This window comes from Carassius carassius, chromosome 32, assembly GCF_963082965.1.
Source record: "Carassius carassius chromosome 32, fCarCar2.1, whole genome shotgun sequence".
NCBI classification, from domain to species: Eukaryota; Metazoa; Chordata; class Actinopteri; order Cypriniformes; family Cyprinidae; genus Carassius; species Carassius carassius.
In genome coordinates this window covers 3731981-3755092 of record NC_081786.1, presented here as the reverse complement: position 1 = coordinate 3755092, position 23112 = coordinate 3731981, and the positions used below count along the sequence as shown (strand labels likewise).

The following is a 23112-nucleotide window of genomic DNA, read 5'->3' as shown; positions in this document are numbered from 1 at the left end:
ACACCAGGGGTCAAGTATGAGAGAATTTCCACTACTCTGCGAAAATAATTAATGCTAGTGTTCCGCAGGCTTGCTGTGGTCAATCTGACCAGTGCAAACGCACTCGATGTGGGCGTGACCCCGCGCTAACCGCGCCGCTATTGGCCAGCTCAACCCAAAGCCCCGCCTCTTTCAAAAAGATAGAGAAAAAAGAAAAGGAAAACAGAGAGACATCTCAATCCTTGCAACTGGGGAAAAGAAGAAAACGTAGTGCACCATAGTCTCCGAATCACCTCCTCTTATTTTGAACCCCTTAAACCACCTTCTTTCGCTCTGAACCAAACTGAGACACATTTCTAAGTTATTTCAATCACCCAAAGCCAAACATCACAATCAGATATTCAGTTTTGGCCCACGCTGGATTAAGTTTTGTAGCATTTTAAAGGTGAGTCGTTAATCATGAACGCTTCTACGTTGTATCTGAGCAGCGGATTGTTTCTTAATGGATATATGAACCCGATATCTTCATACATACATAGGCGTTTGTCCAGGTAAGATATAAGATGTACTCGCCGGTTGTTGGTTTGAGGAACCGCGGCTGGTGTTGCGCGGTGTGTCCGTATATGTGTGTGTTTATTCGCCTGCGACATGGAGGGGATGGGTGGGCTTTTCGCTGTGTTTCTAATATCCGAGGACATCTTGAGCCACTCAGCGACTGAAATAGTTGGAATGACTGTAATATTGGCTCTTTGATCCGTGGCTACATTGTATCGGCGGATTCTTCTGGATTTGATTACATTGCGTCCGTTAGATCAAGTGTTGCAACAATGTATAAAACAGCTTTATTAAAACTGTTGACATGTTGCATGTGTACTGATAGGATAGCATTAGCTTAATGTTGCATGTCTTATAAGGACACTATGTAAGGAAATGTACAATTTGAGACAACGTGGATGTAATATTTAGTTGATAATGTATGATTAGGTTGCTAAATAAGGTTTTGGCCTAGTATGATGTAGTTAAAAAGTTTAGTCTGGTTGCTGAACTTATTACATACGTGTTTTTGAAGATTTGTGATGATTCCTTACAGAATTAAAACAAGATATTAAGAAATGTGTGTGTGTGTGTGTGATGCCCCTTTGTCTGTGCTGGAGGAGAGGGGGTGTGTACAGATGTTCTCTACCAGGACATCTGCTGTTTCTAAGGGCTTTGTCAAGGGCCCTTTCAAGGAGGCACCGGGGCCCGAAAGAAAATGTCACTTTTCCTAGCTTAACTCCGCAAACTATGAAATGTGATGCAATCCTTGCCGGTTTAATGGATGCAATGCATGTGTTACTCACAAGCAGTTATGTATTCTCATTAGGTTGCATGTTTGGGTTTGACGACTGGAGACCTTGATTTCTAACACGTCCATTATGTTTCCCGCTGAGAATTCTCTCTCTCTCTCTCTCTCTCTCTCTCTCTCTCTCTCGCTCACCCTGGAGCGCTCACACATCACACACTGAATCATAGTGTACATGGCAGCATACGAAGCAAGAAGACATTTATTAGAGTCAGACAGGAAAATGCAAAGGGCTTCTTTAATATTTATGGCACCCTGTTTTTCAGGTGTGTGGAGGGAATGTGTGCATTCATTTATATGTTGCTTGGATCAGTGATTCTCAAGTGGTTTTACACTGGATATCAAGTGGTGACCCAGTACAGAAATGTGTCTTGAACAGAATATTTAGATTTTTTCTTTAATGTAGTCTGTTGAATATTGTCTCGTACCTTTCATGGTGGTGAATTTGCACCAAAATACCATAGAAGTATCTTCTCTTTCTTTTTAAAAGTTGATGAGCCTGTTTGGTTTTTGTCCTAATTATGCACTATTATATAGGTCATGACTTCACACTTTTGGGCCGCTGTGACCGCTGTTTTGTTTTTTTTCTGTTACAGGCACTTCAAATATCTTCCTACTTTTAAACAACTTCATGGTTTGGATTTATGGTGCTTATATTAGCAAATGAAACTATGACTTCTGCAGGCTTCAAACTATGAAGAAGTTATTGAAGTAAAATGTTATAAGATGTAGTCTATGTTTGTCAACAGTAGACTTTCATGTGTTCCATCTACATCATTTACTAAAGTGTCATGCAACTGTTAGGCCTGTTTGAAACTTATAAAGGACATGATTCATACACTCATGTGTGAATATCTAACAATATTAAGAACAATGCATTTGATGTAATGGAAAACAATATACATGTTCAGATAATGTTTTTGTTTGCATTCATTTGCTGTTTAAAAGTGTGGGGTCTGTAATGTTTAAAAACAAAAAAGGATTTTGCTCACCAAGCTGCATTTATTTGATCAAAAATACAGTATAACAGTAGCATTGGGAATTGTATTTCCATTTAAAATTTTAATCTATTTTAAAATGTCATTTATTCCTGTGATGATGATCCTACAGAAATCATTCTAATATGCTGATTTGCCGATCAAGAAACGTTTATTATCATTAATGATGAAAACTAGAAAAAAAGATTTAGATTTTTTTTTGCAACACTAAACTTTTGATCAGTTTACTACATCCTTGCTCAATAAAAGTATTAATTTCCTAATAAAAAATTCATAGTGACTCCAAGGTTTTGAACAGTGGTGTACTGTATCTTGCATATTTCAAGGTAGAACATATGATAGTCATATTTTTCGTATGTGCTGCATTCATCGGGTTAGAAGTGTTGTGTTGTTTGATAGCATATATGCTGATTTGTGTGTTTTCCAGCCTGTAGTTTTGTCTTTTACATGTGAGCATGTGTTCTTTCCCAAAAGTAATGATAACATCCAGTGTAGCTCTTTTTTCCAGTGCTGTTAAGACCATGAATGTTGACATTCCTCCGTGAGCGGAGCACAGAATAGAAATGTGTTTGTTTTTGAGCGAGTGTAAGGTGAATTTTAAAGAGCGACGCTCACTTGAGTGGTACAGAGAGGATGAATATTAATGATTTCTTCTCCGTTTAATACCTTGTTTAACACACACTAATATGGCCTCTTCTGCATATATTCTAGTGTAGCATTCCAGTGATTTCTCAACGGTAGAGAACTGAAAGGATGTCTGACGGGGTGCCTGATAGGAAGGTAATTGGTATGAAATTGGAACATGGCATCAGCCTAGAGCTGCAGAATTCAACCTGTATTTCATTCGCCGCTCGTCTGAGTCTCAGGGATGTGTCTGGCTGTCAGTCAGAATGTGATGAGATTCAAGCTCAAATGTCTTGAAGAAAAGATTCATTCATTCCCCTTCTTTACTATTAAAGAGTCAATTTATAAAGAGACTTTGAGGAGTGAAAAACATAATGGAATACTGCAGGAACTCTCTGTTTTGAGTGGTTTTTGCTGTAGATGTCAATGAACCTCTTCTGTTTTGTGATCTCGCACTCTTTCTCCTGCCAGACTCAGTTGTAAAGGAAATGCTACAGGTTTGCTTCCGGTTTCTTTCGTACAGGCATGAGATCCTTCATGTGCTTGACAAGGGTGGAAATCCTTAGTGTAAATTTCAGATCTGATTTGCCTACAAAAAGAGAATTTGGTTCATTTAGCATGGGTGCTTTTACTGTGTAACTAACAGAAATTATCATTCTGTTTGAACCCGTACATGTATAGACATTTTGGCCAATTCTGATAAAGATGATAAGACTGCATTTCTAAAAATGCATTTCTAGATAACATTTATTATATTGTTATCTTGAAACACGTGTCTTGTGTTTTCACATGCAAAAATGGTCTTTCAATTGTTTTGTGTGTGTAATCAAGCACTAGACAGACGTGTTTAACTCTCGCATCACACACCTTTTGGAGCATCTCACACTTAAAAACTCTCTACTCAAGTTAAAAGTAGTTCAATTAATTTTTTTTTGTATATTTTTAAGCTATTTTGCTTCAACATAATATTTTTTCTGACTAGTGACAAGTAAACATCCAGTTTTGTACACATTTAGGTATACATTTTATTGCACTGTTATTTACATCATTAGATTTCAATTGTGTCTTTAAAATGAGTAAAATGTCTTTCTCATAATTAATTGTTTTTGTTATGTGCTGAGGCAGAAAAAAATCTGCTTTAGCACTGACACCAAACATTCAAGTTTTATTTCTATCTATGTTCTGAATATTTTTAACAGAGGGGTTTGTTGTTATATCATTCACCTGGTTTATATGAAATTTTATTCCTAAAAAGCATGCTTCAAAAGTTTTTTGTTTTTTCTTTTAAGACAATTTATTACATAACAGTCTTAATGTATAAATGAAAGTTATTGTAAGTTAAAAATGTTCACATTTCTCTCTATTATACATTGTTTTTACAAAAAGTACACCATTTAAATAAGAAAGATATAAGATCGGCTTCGGTGATGCCGATGATACTGATAAAATTGGCAAAAAGATAAGCAAAAATAATTTCTGTTTCCAATACTGATTTGTTCAGACTGATATGATCGATTACCAATATATTGCACGACTAAATTGTTCTCTTGGATCTTTTGGCTTTTCATGAACATTTTGAGCATCTCTGACAGATAAGGGCATAATAACCCCTCGTCCTCTCAGGGTAGAGCAGATGTCCTTTAAGTCAGCCTGTGGATGTGAGGAAAATGTCTGAAATTGCTGATGAATGTTGAGTATTAATCCCCTGAGCTGAAATCATTTTGCGCTGTAGGAGGTGATGTGAGCAGTCTCTCCTCCAGGTTATTAAAGTTCGACTCCAAGAGCGAGAGTCAAAGCAGGGTCACTGAGTTCAGCGTGTTATGAAGGGGTCAGCGAGGCAAGGGGCCCCTTCATTGTGCTCGGGCTGTGAGGGGTCGCTTAGCTCATATAACTGTGACCATCACAGATCAATACAGCCATCACGGAGGTATTTGTGGAGTCCTATTATAAATGCCAGTTCACTTGCTTTTGCTTGTTGCCTTGTTTTGTGGTGTTTCTGTGATGAATGTGAAGAGGTTTCTGTTGTACATCGAGATGAAGAAAGCAAGAGAAATGACTGAGAAAGAACATGATGTGTTTGGAGATACAGATGTGTGGGAGCGAGGTCAAGTGTTTGTGATTTCGCATGAGGAGGTTTCTGTTCACGAAAGAGCGGCACAGAGGATTTTGTTGATGTTGCACTTTTGTTGCTCAGAAGACTTAATTGAGCTCTCAGTTATGTTCCATTTAAAGCTGAACACTTGCAGCATCAAATACAAATGCAAAATCAATGGCTTAGTTTTGATGAACGCTTCTGTTGATTAAATGAGAAGTCTAGGGAAAGTGAGATCTCTGGCTTGTGGTTGCAGACTTTGCTATCTTTTATGTATCAGTTTGAAAACTTGTTGGCATCTCTCTGAATATCTCTGTGGCAAGGGTTTAGTGAACCCTGCAGCGGGGGAGAGCATCAAGAGACAGGTGTTCGTTGTTTGTGCTTAACCCACTCACCTGACGCTCTCCCCCGCTGCAGGGTTCACTAAACCACGCCCCCCCTTGCCACAATCTCTTATACTTGTGCAGTTAATAATAATCAAAATTATAATTTTAAAAGATAGAAAGATAAACAAATAAATGCAATTCTGGCCAGAAAACATTTATATAAATATATAACAAATATATTTTGGACCAGAACAGCGTAACGTAAAGTTACATATACACATACATATATCTGGACAAAATAAAAATATTACATTGACACACTGATTATACACAGATTTTTTCTTCTTTTTTTTCTGAAATAGTTTTCTGCCATATTGAAAGATGTAAAGACATTTAGATCTTAAACGGAGAGTTTCTCTTTCAGAGCTCAGGTGACTTCATTGTCCTCCAAAAATGTTCTTTCAACAGTTTCTCCATGTTGATTTAATGTTTTGCAGTTAAGTTTCATACTTTAAAGGTAAAGCCAAATGCGTCAGTAGTGTGGTTATCATCGCTTAGAACGTTTAATATTGGAGGAATTTGCTTGAGAAATATTAAGATTTCTGGCTTTTGATAGATTTCAGACAGTACTACAGTATAGTGCAGTATAGTGCTGATTCTGAATAGCACTGAAAGTGGTTCATTGGCTTGTAATCATAGGGTAACCTCTTTAAGTGCTATATAGCTCCTATCTTTAAAGTGCTGTACAGTACCTCTGTCAGATAGACTATAGTGCTGTAGAATTATAAGAGGAACCTCATTCTCCTCCTCAGATTTCAGATATGTTACTTCACACTCATATGTTTGCTATGAATGGGAATTTAATACAGGGCTTTTTTATGCACTGGAATATTTCCTTACAGGGGGATTTGAGAACAAAATGTTCAAGAACCGTGCAATCTTCTGGAAATATACTGTATTTTAATGTCGTTTTTTAATCATTTCCCCAGCTAGACTAAGAGACAGTTACAAAGCCTTTAAAAAGACGGGCTTAGCAGGTTCTTTATACAGTAGCAGGGCTATGTAGCACCTCAACGACCTCAAAGAAATGCTTAAGAACCACATTTTTTTGTGTGTGTTTAGAGGAAACAGTTGAGATATTAAAGAGATAGAAAGTGAGATATGTGACTCAGACAGAAAGTGATTTGTTAGGAGATATAGGAGTTAGGTCAAGTGTTCATGACAACTCGGTGGTGTCTGCAAAACAATGTTAAAACCATAGACATGGCGCTTTATCTTTTATCATGCTTTATCAGTGACACATTGGGAGTGTTCTCTCTGTTCTTCTAAACTCTTTCAGTGCCTCCTCTGATAAGCTTCCAGTATGTTTCGACACACTTTACTCAAGTTGATTTAAAATCCGTCTGCTCTCTTTGTGTGCGTTACAGGAAGTGAGACAGTTCACAGTCCTGCTGCTTTGATGAGCGCTGGCATTTCTAAAGGTCTCTGGAAAAAACAGTTGTGATTTGATGATCTGCATATTTAAAATGCCACCTCAACAAAGTGCTCCAGAGCTGTTAAAGACGAAACATCTTGAGAACAATCACACAGGAGTTTGAAATTCACTGCTCGATTTGGTCAGGATTTTTAGTTCAAGTGGTAAAAGAATAAATAGATGAATCTGATAAAGAAAAGACCAGCTCATATTTCACCACAGGATCATACAGGAGAGGGAAATGTTTTTAGGACCATTTTTTGTGACATTATTTTCATAACAGTTGCGCACATTTTTCCAACAAAAGTCATAATGAAAAATAATTCCTCAGTTGAAATTCAGTATAAATAAATTCAGTGCAACAAACATGAACAAACATTGAAATATCTGGTTAGTTTGCAAATACCTTTTATTCCCTAAAGATGAAATTATTTATTTATTTTTCATTTTCATTAGGCTAAATAATTTGTTTGTTTATCTACACACACACACACACGCACACACACACACACACACACACAGGGGACTCTCCATAGGCATAATGGTTTTTATACTGTACAGACCGTATTTTGTATCGCCCTACACCAAACCTACCCCTAAACCTAACCCTCACAGGAAACTTTTTTTATTTGATTTTATTTTTTTACTTGTAATATTATCGTTTTGTTTGTATTCAGTTATGTATTTTTATTTTAGTTTTCAGTTTTTTATTTTTAATTAATTAATTTAATTTTATTATTTATTTATTATTTATTATCTATTTTTTGTTATTTAATTTTATTGTTTATGTATTTTTTTTTATCTATCTATCTATCTATCCATCTATCTACCTATCTATATACTTTTATTTATTGGTGTTTTTATTTTTTCATTTGTTTACTTTATTATTTTTTCCTTTCTTTCTTTAAGGCTGAAATATGACACAAATTTCACAGTTTTCATGTGACTGAGGAGTGAGTGAAGGAGTTTGACACCAAGAGCGTGGAGTATCAATGCGACGTTTAATGAAAATATTCACATAACAGCTCGGATTTGCATAACGCTTAATGAATATTAAGATGAAGTGAGGTCAGTGTAAATGTGTCTATTGTGCAGGATAAACATGAGGAACGAAACACACAAACATCAATCACAGAGAGTCATAACACACACACACACACACACAGGTGCGGCTGAATCAAAGCAGCAGGTTTGTGAATGGAGCAGATGTAATTCATGCTTTGTGTGAAGGAGTGCTTTAGAAACGCGAGTCTCTGAAGTGGATACAGCTGATGTCTCTGTGCCTTTGAAAGGTGTTTTCTTTTCTAGTGCTGCATGAACTGCCACAAAAATGTACATCTCAAACTAAAATCACTTATTATGACTTGTGCAGCTCTTTAGATCAGTCTTATTGGTTAATTAATTAAACAGAATTACATAAAACAGTCTTTCTGCTAATATTCATCTAGCTAATCATCTAAATGCTACTGCTATTTTTTAGTTTTTGCTCAGTGTTTCTATGGCAGGTTTGTGCCGTTCTTTCCTCTGACCTTAAACATAACAGCACAGGTCACAGGAAGTGATGGTTGCCTTGGTGACAGATGATGGTTGTGACGAGTGGGGCGGGGCCGAGGGACATGGGAGCGAGGCCGGTGGAGTGATTGGAGATGAACTACACCTGTTCGACCCGCCGGTCTCGAGGCCCATGGAGGAGATGGAAGGATATAAAACTGGAGCGACGACAGTGAAGGACGAGAGAGGACCAGGCCTGGGCGTTATTTTAGTTGTGTTTTGGTTTTTATTTGCGCGCACCAGTCGTCCGTGAGGGGCTGGTGCGCTGTTTTGTGTTTATTTTGCTTTATTAAAATGTTGTTTGATTGTCCGCCGGTTCCCGCCTCCTTCTTCCCGATGATTAGCAAGGTTTAATTCATTACAGTGGTGCCGTAACCCGGGAGAAGGAGGGAGGCGCTGCTGAAGATCCCTCGCTGCTGTGGTGAATCCGCGGTGCCAACGAGCAGGCGAGGAGTGTGCCGCCATGGACGCTCGAGGCGGTGGGCTGGAGCGAGTTGCCGGGGACGGGCGAGCTCGCTACCGGCCGCCCACGATAGGGAGGGGCGGCTGCCGTCCGTGAGGGAGCGGAGGAGTCTGCGCCGTTCGCCAGGTGGCCGGAGCCTGCTGCCATCCGCCGGAACGGGGAGGAGCAGGGAACGGGGGACTCCTGCCGGCTGCCCAAAACCGGAGGAGCCGTCGCCGTCCACCGGGCGGCGGAGGAGTGTCGTCCCGTCCGCCGAGGGCCGTCCAGTGCCACCGCCAGGCACCGCGGAGGAGATCGCCCAGCTGGTGGAGGGCCGAGCAGCGGTGCGTCTGGGAACCGGATTTTTTTTTTTTTTCCTCTCTCCCCTCTCTCGTCTCTGTCGCTCCTCCTTCCATCTCCTTTTCTCTCGCCTCGTCTGTCTCGTCTCTCGCCTCGTCTGGCCTGCGAGGGGCGATGGGGGTATGTGACGAGTGGGGCGGGGTCGAGGGACATGGGAGCGAGGCCGGTGGAGTGATTGGAGATGAGCTACACCTGTTCGACCCGCCGGTCTCGAGGCCCATGGAGGAGATGGAAGGATATAAAACTGGAGCGACGACAGTGAAGGACGAGAGAGGACCAGGCCTGGGCGTTATTTTAGTTGTGTTTTGGTTTTTATTTGCGCGCACCAGTTGTCCGTGAGGGGCTGGTGCGCTGTTTTGTGTTTATTTTGCTTTATTAAAATGTTGTTTGATTGTCCGCCGGTTCCCGCCTCCTTCTTCCCGATGATTAGCAAGGTTTAATTCCTTACAATGGTCATGGTTAATTATTACAGCATTCTGTCTCTTTTTGTATGGAATAATATTGTGATTGTGTATCTACTGTAGTTAGCTTTAAAATAAAATTTACAATATTTTATTTAATGCATTTCTGTTATGATTATTCTGATGTATTCTGTTATGCTATATATTTATATATTTGCTATATAAATATATTTGCTGTTGAAAAGCTTCAGGGCAGTAAGGTTTTCATGTTTTTGAAATAAGTGTCTTATAAACATGAAGGCTGCATTTATTTGTTTAGTAAAAACAGTAATTGTGAAATACGGCGATTTAAAATATCTGTTTTCTATTTAAATATATTTTAAAATGTAATTTATTTCTGTGATGCGAAGCTGAATTTTCAACATCATTCCTCCAGTCTTCATTTACATTTAAATTTACGTTTAATCATTTAGAAAAGAAAAGGTAAGTGCTAGTATTAGTTGGTCAATTGCTGCGAAAAAGATGTGTCTTTACATGTTTTTTGAAAATGAGTAAAGACTCATGTCTCATGTCTTCAGTGTCACATGATCCTTCAGAAATCATTCTAATAGCTCTTGGAACATTTTTGTGTAGAATGACTAAATAATATTTTTATTTTTATTCGTGGTGTCTGTTAAGTCAAGCAAGTATTGCTCATATAATCTGAGCCATAAATAAAGACTTGCTTTTTGACCCAGTAAATAACCACCTAGCTACTGGAGGAACACCCTGGCAACCACCTAAAGATGACCTGGAAACCACCTTAGCATCATGACACCACTCATATTTCCTTAAAGGGACCTACCCTCCTGTTTTTCAAAACCTGTATTATTATTTTCTTCTTCTTCTGTTGAACGCAAAAGAAGATATCTTAAAGAATGTCAGTAACCAGACAGTTTCTAGTAGCCATTGAAATTCATAGTATAAAAAAATAAATAAATACTCGGAAAGTCAATAGCTAGAAATTATTACACTATTTTCATTTTGGGGTGACCTGTCACTTTAAATGTGAGTGGTAAGTATAAAATCTAGTAACCACTGCATTTCCTCTCCAGATGCCTCATGAGACGCAGGAATAGTTTTAGTCTTCTTTTGCCATCACGATTAGAATTTTGGCAGTGTTTTAGGTCGAGTGAGCTGTGCTCTAAAACTGTAAGGTTTCTTGTCACAGAGTGCGATATTAAACTGTGTGTGTGTGTTAAGCTGTTAGACTCTAATACGCTGCTGAATCAACAAGGTGTTAAAGAGCTTGCTTTCACCTCCTCAAACGCTAATGTTATTGGCTATTGTTGCTGCCTCGCAGGTCAGATCTTTCAGATTACCCAGCATACAGCTGGAAAATATGAGTCTTTGCTGACCCTGTGACCCACATTGCCTTGGAGAACAGATTGTGTGTGAATGAGTTTGTGCAACAACAACAAAACAAAAAGGCCAAGGATGCTGCAGAAATTGCTTGTGCACTTACTGTGGTCATTGAAAGAGAGATCAGGAAAAGATGGAAAGGGAGGAAGTGCTCAAAAGGATGAGGACTGAGAAATGCAGGATGCCTTTTTTTAATTGAAAATGATCTGTTATGAAACACTCTTTATAAAACGATCCATCATGCATTTCTTTCATGGTTCTCTCCTGTCTGAAGGGTCGATATTTGTCCTTCAGCAGGATGGATGAAATTGAGTCGTGCTTTTGTAGGATGGCTGTGTGTGTGTGTGACGTGTGCACTGATCAGTTTCAGGTTGAGTGAGAGGGCACCGGTTCTTAAATCGCTGAAGCGAGATGTGTCTTGGTGAGTTCGTCTCAGCGTGGGACTGGAAGTCTGTTTGTGTCTCTTTCTCAGCTCAGGGAGACTGGCAGCTCTGCACAGACGTTTTCTGATTTCAAATGCTTTTTTTTAAACCTCAAAGGCCCAGCAAAACACACAAAAAATATTAAAGTTACAGACTCCAGTCACCTCGAGTCTAGTCAGAATGAAATAAAGCATGAAAATTGACCTTATTTCTGTGCATGATTCATCTCAAGAAAAATGTAAATTACTTTTATTTCTCTATTTAACTTTTCTGCTGATGGTATTCAAGGTCATATAATAAATTTGTTTTACTCCAGTAATTTTAGTGTTGTTTGGCATTAATCTAGCTTGCCAAGGCATTTTGAGCTACGGTAGTTGCTTTTAGGGGTGATTGCTTATTAAAAACACACAAGTCAAAACTCATCACTTCTTATGTCTTAGATGTAATAGTCAGTTAGATGTTTATATGGTTTTTAAAGAAAATGTTACTTTTTTATTCAGCAAGGTAATGACAGTAAAGACATTTAGAATGTTACAAAAGTTTTCAAATAAATGCTGTTGTTGTTTTTTTTACTTTCAACTCGTCCTGAAAGAAAATGAATGACAGTTTCCACGAAAATATTAATTAGCACAAACATTGATGATAAATTGTATTTAAAAATATATTCAAATAATAAATTATTTTAAATTATAACAACATTTTACAGTATTGCTCTTTTACAGGACTTTTGATCTAATAAATGCAGCTTTAGTGAACATAAGAGACAAAATCTTACCAACCCCACACTTTTAATGGAAGTGAACACACAATTTTAAGATATGACTATGAGTACGTTTGATTTTTTTTATTTAGATTATTTAGAATTTTGTAAATGTGAACATTTTGTATCACTACTGGAGTTTTATGTTATCTTTTAGGCTATCAAAGACTGTTATCATATGAAAATATTAGTTTATCTATTTGTTGTTTCTCCAGCCAAATGAATGCTTGAAGCTCATACTTATTTGAATAGTATCATGATGGCTCCCTCTAGCGGCTAAAATCATGTCATTTTGTCAGTTGTCTTCTGGTTTCATCTGGACTGTGTTTTTCTGTGCAGGTGTACGGTGGCGTTATGCCCACTGGAGGATTCTGGGGGCTGTAGTTTCCTGTTGTTAAGCTCAGTGAACAGCAGACGAGGAGAACAGAGCTGCCATGGCTTTGATTGACAAACACAAGGTCAAACGACAAAGACTTGACAAAATCTGCGAGGGTAAGAAATCTCACAGTGACTCTTAAGTACTGTGCCTGTACCATGGTGCAGTGATGGTATCAAATGATAATACATAATCTTACATATAAATGCTATTTTATATGTCCAATAGACTTCAAGAAATATGTAAGAATGTGTTTTTTATGCACTACAGTTTATAAGTCTATTATGCTCACTTATTTGATCACAAATACAGTAAAAACAGCAATGTTGGTAAATATTTTTACAATTGAAAACAACCGTGTTTTATTTGGATATAATTTAAAATGTAATTTTATTTTATTCCTGTGATTCAAAGCTGAATATTCAGCATCATTACTCCAGTCTTTAGTTTCACATGATCCTTCAGAAATCATTCTAATGTACTGATTTGCTGCTCAAGAAACCACGAATAGAAAGTTCAAAAGAACTGAATTTATTTGAAATGGAAATTATGAATATGTTTAATGTCACTTTTAATAAATCTAATGCATCCATGCCAAATAAAAGTATACGAAATCACGATATTAATTTTTTTTCTAAGAAGCTATGGTAATTGTGCAGTACTTTTTTGTCCTTTTCATAGTGTTTGTATATCTATCTATCTATCTATCTATCTATCTATCTATCTATCTATATATATATATATATATATATATATATATATATATATATATATATATATATATATATATATATATATATATATATATATATATATATATACACACACATATATACAGTATATATATATGTATATGAGTGTTTGTGTGTGGGCATGTGTGATAAGTGATGTCATCTCGGGTTCCCTGAGAAAGTTTTTCCAGCTTCCCTAATGTTCTTATTGGTCCCATTTGAAAGCCATCAGAGGCAGATTAAAAAACCAAAGGAATAACTAGTGAAACTAAATCCACATTTACTCCAAAACACATGTTGAACGTTCACCAAAGTTGATATCAGTCATGATGATGCAATGTTCCTCTAATGGAGCAGGAACTTAAATGACTGTTTAAACCCCATATCACATATACAGCAACACACACATACATGCAATCAATCTGTAATCCCCGGACACTGGGAAAGTTTTCCATCCTTTCCACAGAAAAACCACGGTTTGGCATCTCTCTGCTGCCTGATATTATAAGTGTATAAAAGTTTGCATTTGGCTCCTGGACCCCCTCCCTGGGACTCCTGAATGCGGTTGATCTGGCAGCCTTGTGTTTTCTTCCTCACACATCAATTAAGCTCAGGGTTTGGAAACCGAGGAGGGGAAATGTGCCTCTGGGGATGTTGTAAATGACACTGTGTACAAAGAGGAAGGGCCAGAGAGTCATTAGTTTTTTGGTCTGACAGGGTGTAGTTTTCATATGTGAGATGGAGACTGCTGACCGCTGAAATGTTTTTACAGCTTTATATGTTTATTTGTTTTATCTTATGGTCTTTTTTATTATGTCTCCATGTGCAGTAAAGGAATGTGTTAAAGTCACCATGATCTGTGCAAATTATTCCAAAGAAAAAAAGTTTTGTAATCTTTAATCAAAACATTTCTTCTGAAACTAATTTCTTTGCATTTGACGTCATTGGATAATGTTGACTAAAAGTCAAATAGCTATTTATACAGTGTTTTGGTAAACTTGTAATCAGTCTGTCAGTCTCCATTCTGGTATGGAACGGCCCTTTTTAAAAATTGATTTGACTCATCCCACATTTTTTCATGTTGAATAATACTTTTACACTTGGAAATACATCATACTGTGGATGTGAAAGAGTTTGTGATTAGTCGTGATTTAAAAAATGTTTTTTGTGTTCATGTGTATTGCGTTGCCTTTTTCCAAAGAAGCTGAGAGATGAGTTGAAATAGATTTCTGTGGTCATCAACATTATGCCTCCAATCCTTTTGACTGAACTTTTTGAACCTGCAACATTCCTTTAATGCTATGCGAGTTGACCTTGTTGCATTCAAAGATATTTCATGCTTGCTTGCATTAGACAAAAAAAGCTATTTCAATTGAATGTATAATTGTTTATTTATTTATTTATTTATTTCTACTAAGAAATTAGATTTATTTAACCTTTTTTAAATAGCTGTTTTTTTTAAATACATAAACTTTAATAATAATATTATTTGATCATTTATTTAGTTTATTGTTAAAGTAAGGTTTATTACTATTGCTATATTTCACTACAAAGAGTATCTATTTTTATTTTATAGTGAAATGTTACAAAAAGTAATGATTCTTGTTTAATAATATAATGAAATACTCATTTATTATTATTTATTTTACAGTAGAACTATACCATACCAATACTCATATTTATAAGTCTTTATTTCTTCATTTTCAATTGTTAAATCATCAAGCTTTTATTTTGAACACAGTGCTGTACTATAAAACATGCAGTGCATATATTTATTAAATTAAACCACAGCTTCTGTTATTTGGAAATTGCACTAAGCCATGCTTGACAGACATGCTTACCTGAGACTAGATGTGTCTCGATGTTCATCAGGTAGTTAAATTTTCTCCTGTGAGATTGTAATTTATTGGAAGATATGTGAGTTCCTCTAGGAAGCATTTCATTGTGGGGTTTTTGGCTATTGTGCTGTGGTGTCCCCTGTCACACTAGTTAAATAGTGCTTCTAAGTAGTGCAAGTGTGTGATACATTAACTGCTAGGTAAAGTTCAAGACTGAAAGATCAGGTGTCAGAAACTCGAGTCGTAGTCATATTCCCTACAGCTCCAGCACAAAGCCTACAGTCATCACATCTGCAGCCACTGGCTCGTTAAACGCATGACTCGCTTTCCCAGAGTTGGAAAAGCCAGGTTCTTCAGTATACCTCCCATAATGAAGAAATGTCAAGTCTCCCTTTTTCCTTTTTTAAAAAGAGCCTTATTACAGCACCACGATGGGACTCCCCAAGGGAATTCTGCTGGCAGAGGAGAAACCAGCAGAAAAGAAGAAATAGACAAGAGAAACGAGGAAGTTAAGTTGTGAAATGCGTTATAGTGAGATGTCTGAAAAGAGAGCTGTCAGCTGAATCGCTGTGCAGAGGCTGCCTAAGAAAAATCTATAAAATGGTGTAAAATCTTTTCAGTAGAAGAATTGTTACTTGAGTGGTTATGAATTGGACTGCACTGTTTTTCCCCGAATTAACACTGTAGCTGTATGTGGGCCTCAACCAAGGTTCCTGTGCTTCTGAGAAGAAAAGAGACAAGGCACATCACAAAGAGTTAATTGTATTTGCGGCTCTTGTGATTTATATTGGAAGATTAGGGTATTCAGATTATTATAACAGATGACAAGTAAATGTTTAATACCCTTGCTGGAAAAACAGGTCAAGCTGGTTTTCTGGAACAGAGTAGCTGGGTTGTTTTTGTACCAATGAGATTGACCCAGATGGTCTACCAGCTCAAACTTGGATCAACTAGCTGATCGTCCCGCTTATCAACCATGTAGACCATCTTAGACTAGTTATTGTTAACTAAAACTATTAAAAATGTTTTCATTATAGTGACATAAAGCTGAAATAAAATATGTAAGTATTATGCATGATAATAAGCAACTAGTTATTAGTGAGAATTTGTCCCTAAACTAAAGTTTCGCCAAATAAAAAATGAATATGATATATGAGAAATTTGTGAAATTTATTTTTTATATAGATTTTTTTTAAAACAAAATGTAAAAATGTTACCTTGGAAATAAAAAAGTTTGTTGAAGAGCTACAATTTCTGAAACTAAAACAAAAAAGAAATCAATGCTAAATTAAAAAAACTATAATAAAATGATGAAAGCATGTAACAAAATGAATAAAACTTAAATTTAAATAAATAAAAAAAAATAATTCAAAATAATAAATTATACTAGTGTGTAAATAATACAATAATGCTGTCTTAGACCAGACTGAAACCATGATAGAGCTTAAATCATTTTGTACACACAGCATTTCTTTTAATCCAGTGTTAGTTGTTCTTGCTGTATCAAAATGAGAACATTTTTCATAAATTGCCAATTTATAAGCAACTTTAATGAACAAAAAAACACAGTATACAGCATTAGGAACTCCCAGCTGAACAAGAAAGTGAGTAAATTAGTTGAAGCAATGTTTCATTTCACCGCATTCTGCTTTTAATCGCTTCATATCCTTTTTTTATGAATTTGCTTCCCTCAAAGAGCTCTCGTATTAGTAGTCATGTATAAAATTGCTTACACATGTATTCCCAGATAGGCAGAGAAGCTTGTTGAAGCCAAGTGTCCCACGGGGTTTTGTATTTGATTAGTCACAGTCTCTCAGGCACAAAGGATTTATGAAAATTCTCTCTCTTTTCCTTTGTTTCTGTCTCTCTTTCTTTCTCTCTTTTGTTCCTTAAAGTTCTGCAGAAGGATAACTAAAGACAGTGTTGCCATGATACAACTCTCCTGTTTTTTCCATTGTAATGCAACTGTACTGATCCATGTTGTTTTTTTCTTTTTGGTAATTGTGTAGCAGTTGTTAAAGAATCCAATATAATCCTCACTGTGTCTGTAAGCAAAAAGAAGAAAGAAAAGACTCTTCCGGAGAGATTTCATTTCATTTGGCTGTGTTGGATACTCTCTCTTGCTCTGTGCCAGAACCTAGTAAACTAGTAAGGCATCAGTGCCACGCTCCAAAAAAATGTAGGCAGTATAATTATAGGGGAGCTTGACTTGTAGCACACACAGAGAAGGAAATCCAAGCATGCAGTGCACTTATGAGGTGAGAGAATTGTTGATTATGATTATGAAAATAATTATTTTATCTGTTGCTGAAAATTGTTGACAAAAATAGTGCATTCTAAAATAAAGTGTTTTGTGTGTCACTGGCTGAACAATAAGTTATCTCTACTGACATTAGTGTTTAGGTTTGAATCTCCAGCATCAAATGCTTTTTGTGTGATGTGCCTGTGAAGAGAGGACAGTTAGGTCACTTATGACAAGAAAACTATAATGGGTGTCGTTTGCAATCTGGGAATGCTAATGTATTCAGGTGTAGTTGATTCTGAACAACAGGCTTAAAGCCAACATGAAATTCCTGCCATATCTGTATTACAGGCATGAAACAGTGTTTCATAAAAGTGAAAGGATCAAAACAAAGCAAAGTACTGGAAAGTCACTTTAAACTGTGCAGAGCTTTAGAAGGTATCAAAATGCAGAATTTATCACAATGACAGTGGATAGTCAAAGAATATGCCCTATTAATTTTATCCTCACAAATCTCTTTCTCTCCCTCCCTCTCAATCTCTCTCTCTCTCTCTCTCTCTCTCTCTTTCTGGTGTTTGTGGGGATCAGAAAGGATTTGGGTGGAGTGTTTCAGTGGCAGGTGGACAAAATCTGTTCACAACAAAAAGCTTGTCCTAAACCGAAAAACTCAAGATTCAACTGTTAACATTCATATTGCTGGAATGTTTTTCATGAAACACTATTTGAAAGCCTTTAGATATTGTAGTATTATTTGATGTCCCAGATTTTGCCTTTCAGCCCCTGTGGGTTTTATAATGCTTGTCTTTATAACATAGCCATGCTTTCTCAGTGGGGAATAGCAAAACACGGGGTGATGGCTTCTTTATGTAGAATGAATGTCTAAAAAAACTGTATTGGTGTATTCAAGGGATTGTTCAACTGAAGATGAAAATGCTATCATTATTTACTCACCCTCATGTTATTCCAAACCTGTAGGCATTTCTTTCTTAATGACCTTTGGGGTCCAAAAAACACTAGATCCCATTGACTTTAATTGTATGGACAAAAAGTGTCCCTTTAAAGGGTAACAAAGTATTTTTATGTTGTGCTGATGTTTCTAAGAAATTACACTATCCTTATGTAATTTAACTAAAAGTGGTATCGCAATTTGCTTGAGATCTAATTGGTTTTGTAATGAAGCTGTAATTCATAAGCTTCAAGAAGCTTTGTGACCTCATTGTTGGTGTACTGTGAAGGGTGTTTGGAAGCAGGGGTTCATAAAGCTGCACTGGTGTCGGCTCGGGTCATAAAGCAATAGATGAGTGGTGATGCTGGATCTCTGCATTTGCATTGCTCTGCAGGCATTGCTGGCCCATCATAGGATTATTGTTCAATCAGGATTTGACGTTTCCTGACAGTGCTACACGATTCTGCCCTGCTGCATTAGATCTGTATTAGTTTAACTGGCCCGCCCCACTGGCCCATCTCTTGGAGTCCAGCAAAGACCGCCTGCTTCATGCCAGCTGGACAGGCTTATGAAAGAAGCACAGACCACCTCAACCATTGGCATCAGGTAAGTGTGTCCATGGCAGCATGTGTTCCTGTCCAAAGGGATTTCATTTTATTCATTATCATCAGGGACACATTTTGTTTGCTTTTTCATGTGACGTCACAAGGGTGAAGAGTGGATTTAAGCTGGATTTATTTGGTCTGTAATCCCTCATAGCAATCTGAATGAGTAAAATGTTCAGAGTTCAGAGCGGATCAGCTTCACTGGATTATCACAAGCCCTTGCCTCCCCCACACCAACCCTCCCCTTGTTAAAATTTTTCTTCCTGTCTCTCTGTTTTTTCTCTTTTTCTTTCCCTCTGTCTGTTCACGCTTGTCGCTTTGCATTGCCAGAATGGAGTAGTCAGGCAGGCTTCGCCTACCAACATTATTTGTGAGAGTGCATGGTGTCCTCTTTCCTGCTTTCATCACCACCAGCAGTATTCCCCAGATTAATTATTCACCGATCGCCAAGCAAGAGGAGCCATTTGATAGCCAGTCCTTGCCACTGTGATAGAGACGGGAGACAGAAATTACAACTGGACCTTCAGGTGAAAAGCAGTACTTCTGTTTAAATTTGTTTCTTTCACCCTTCTTCCTCACACCACTTGACAACATCTTGCAACTAGAAACTTAAAGGAAAACCTTTCTAATTTTTTCTTCCCTGCGAGTAAGGTATATCTCTTCCTCATGTTGATCTCCAGTAAGCAGTTGCCGATCGGCCGCTCCCAGAGCTGGGACACGCTGGGTGGGAATGAGGGTCATTGGGAGCGCAGTGACGGTGTTTACGAGCAGCAGGCCCGGATGGCTGGTCGACGCAACTCGCTGAGCTATGGAGCGGATGTGGGAGGGGGATGGTATGAGCCACTGCCTGGAGTGCGTCCCCCTGACCTGGATTTGAAACGGGAGCAAGACTCCTACCAGGAATCTCTTTACAATCAGGGATATTTGGATCGTCCGGACCCCCGTAACATTAGAAAGAGTTCTGTTCCTGAGTTGAACAGCCATTACGACCGGTCACCCATGGCTCACCGTGGTTCCCTGCCACCCCACGACTACTATCAGCAAGACTCAGGCATGCCACCACAAACAACCGAGGGTTTTTATCGTGGAGAGCAACCTCATTCTATTAATAGGTCATCTTCACATTATGGAATGATGGCTGGTCCTCGGCAATTGTGGGAACACAGCTCAGGAAGTCGACCTGGTTCTGCTGCCCCAACACCCGCCATACCTCCTCCCCCACCTCCAACTGCTCAGGACATGGGTCGTATTTACAGAGAACCATCTCTGCCTGGACCCCCACATTCTACTCCTGGCAACAAAATGATGCAGGATGGGCAGTGCATTCCAAGCCGTGCACCATCTCCAGCTCGTTATTATATGGAGCCAAATTCTCCCCGTTATGGTGCTGAGCCACCTGCCTCTCTAACTAGCCATTCAGTCTACAGTGATGTTAACGGAAGGCAGATTGATCCTCATCAGCCAACCCCCACTTGCCTGGTGGTTGAACCAGTTGCTCAAGGAATGGATGGAACTGCCCGAGGTATGGTCATGCATCCAGAAAACCCCTCACAATACACCATGCAACAGCAAGCCCAACACCAGGCTCAACAACAAGCACAGCAACAAATGCAACAACAAATACAGCAACAGCAAATGCAGCAGGTTCAGCCAGTCCAGCAAATGCAGCAAGCTCAGCCAGTGCAACAAATGCATCAAGTTCAGCCAGTGCAACAAATGCAGCAAGTTCAGCAAATGCAGCCCAATCAGCCAGTGCAGCAAGTTCAGCAGGTACCACAGGTTCAGCCAGTGCAGCAAGTTCCACATGTGCAACCCATGGCACCCCCAAACCCTGTCTATACTCCAGCTCCCCCTATAGCTGCTGCCCCAGTAAACACTCCAAGTGTGGCCAATATTCCTGCTCCGTTACCTCAAATTCCTGCTCAGCCTTTTACTGCTCCTCTTCCCACTGTTCCTCAGACCCCAGTGGCTCCTGTAGACCCTAAAAAAAATGCGGACCCTGAGTTTCTGGCATTGCTGCAAAAAGAGGGCCTCTCAGAAAGCACTATAACCTCTCTACTGCAGCAGGGCTTTGACTCCACTGCAATGTTGGCTGTAATGGAGGAAAATGATGTCCGTTCAGTAGCTCCAAACTTAGGACAAGCTCGGGTTCTGTCACGTGTTGTGCTTTGTTGCAAGCGACCACCTGAAATCCTTCATTCTACCCCCCTGCATCCCAATGCTCCGGCCCGTGGCAGATCTAACAGCTTTAGCCATCGCAGTGACATTTACATGCACCAGCCACCACCCTTGACTCCAGGCATGGAGTCCCAGTATATGCAGCCACCCTCTACCCCCATGCAGACTATTTCTCCAAGGATGGGTGAAGGTTATAGTCGCAGACCCAGCAGTGCTCCCTCCCAGCAACTTCTTGAGACCAGTGGGTATCCTGGAGCCAGGTCTGTAGGAGCATACAGTGGTGCTGTGGTTCCAGTCCAGCCTCGCGCTTTGTCAGGCTACAATCCTCATGCTGGCTTGCCCATGTCACATATGACTGCAATGTCCCAACAGGTAGCCATTCCATCACATCTACCAGGAATGGCACCACAAATGACAGCTTTGCAGGCCCCAATCCATGCAATGCCACAGTCATTTCCAGCAGTTCCCCAACCAATGACTGTTCCTGCTTTGGCACCACAGCAGGCTCCGAAGGCATATACCACCAACTATACTGTACCAATGGAGTTGATGAAGAGGGATCGAAGCTTGGCTACAATGTCGCCCATGCCTAGTCACAATGCAAGCCCACAAGTACTACGGAAGGCTGGAATGTCCTCAGACAGAGCACTAGTACCCGTTGGTGGTGCCGTCCAAGGCCAAAATGTGAGTCTGTCTAATCAGAAGCTCAGCCGGCGTACTGGACCTCCGGTCATTGTCTCCACTATGGCATCGCCAGACACAAGTAAATGAAAGCCCTCTTCCATTGCCACCTTCATTTTCTCCTTTTTTCCTCTCCACCACCCCCTCCAGTGCTTCAGCTCCTAACTGTCTGTGTCAGAGTGAGCGTGTGTATCATATGGTTGTAGGTTAATTAATTTGTTAAATTTCTCACCTTGAACTTGAACTTGTTTGTTTTGTTGTTAAAATAGTTATGAATAGAGTTGCTAAGGATGTTCCTAGATGTTTTCCAACCAAGGCTCAGTTTTTTTTTAAATAAAGAGTATCAAAGCTTATGGAACTTGCTTGTTTTGTGATAGATCAAATTCAGCTTTCTTTTGTACATGAAGGCTTAGAAAAGATTAATTTATTTAGTGTGTCATAATTCATCATCTTTTTATACCTTGTCATTGCATAATTACATACCACTAAACATTGAATTTCTGTAGTCTAGCACAAACTCAATTGAAATGTATTGTAAATTGTGCTAGAATGTGCAAGCATGTTTTCATTATGTTGCCTTGTGTTTCAGTGGCCTGTTATGTTATAAGTCAGTCACATTTTTGCAATATTAGTTATTATCAGCTTCAGGGTGTCAGTGACTTGGATTGTGCTTTAACTTGCCTTGGTATTCTGTATTACATTGCTTTTATGTATATTCTGTAGTAGGCGTATCTAAATGGATTTGGACTGACATGTTTTATTTTTATTTTTTTTGTGACTTTGTATTTGCTAGTTTAAACCTCTGTCACTATCTGCCTGTCGCAGCTGAGCTGTCTGACTAAGATACTGTGAGTGAAGTGTAGCTTGTCAGTTAGCGGTAGAGCCCTTTCATACCATTTGATGTGAATTGTCACCTTTGAGCAAAACACAGGCTCAGGGAGAGAACGACAGTTTAGTTTTTTGCCAAGCACAAACTTCAATAGGAAATTTCCATTGCGAGAATCAACTGAGCATGTCGTTTTTCAGTTTATAGTTAACAGAGTGACATTACTTACATGACATTTAAGAAAAAAAAAATCATTATTATAATGCAAAAAAATATCCTTTTCATTATTATAATGCAAAAACATTTTTTATTAGCATGAAATGTCACAGTGCAAATGTTTTTTTTATTTTCTTTTATGCAAAATATATATATTTTTCTTTTGATTTTGGTGTGAAATGTGACTGTTTTTATGGGATTCATTCGAATGTTTTTGCAGGACTTATGTTGATGCATGTTTTGCCGATCGTGCTTAAGACTGTAAAGGGTCATATTTCTCTGTTCTTCAATCCCACCTGGT

The 23112-nt window shown here is 38.5% G+C and overlaps 1 protein-coding gene across 4 annotated transcripts in view; it reads left to right on the top strand.

The window, feature by feature from the left end:
- The first annotated feature begins 208 nt into the window (after positions 1-208).
- The window catches only part of LOC132112433 (C-terminal-binding protein 2-like), a 44533-nt gene continuing 21629 nt past the window's right edge, over positions 209-23112 (top strand). For 2 of the 4 annotated variants that reach the window (XM_059519905.1, XM_059519904.1), the window contains exon 1: positions 19241-21851. In XM_059519905.1, coding sequence (XP_059375888.1) covers positions 19577-21851 — 2275 coding nt within the window. In that variant the 5' untranslated portion in view covers positions 19241-19576. Of the gene's footprint in view, positions 425-12511; positions 12665-19226; positions 21852-23112 lie in introns of those variants that run through there. The other 2 variants (XM_059519907.1, XM_059519903.1) reach the window with 2 other exon arrangements.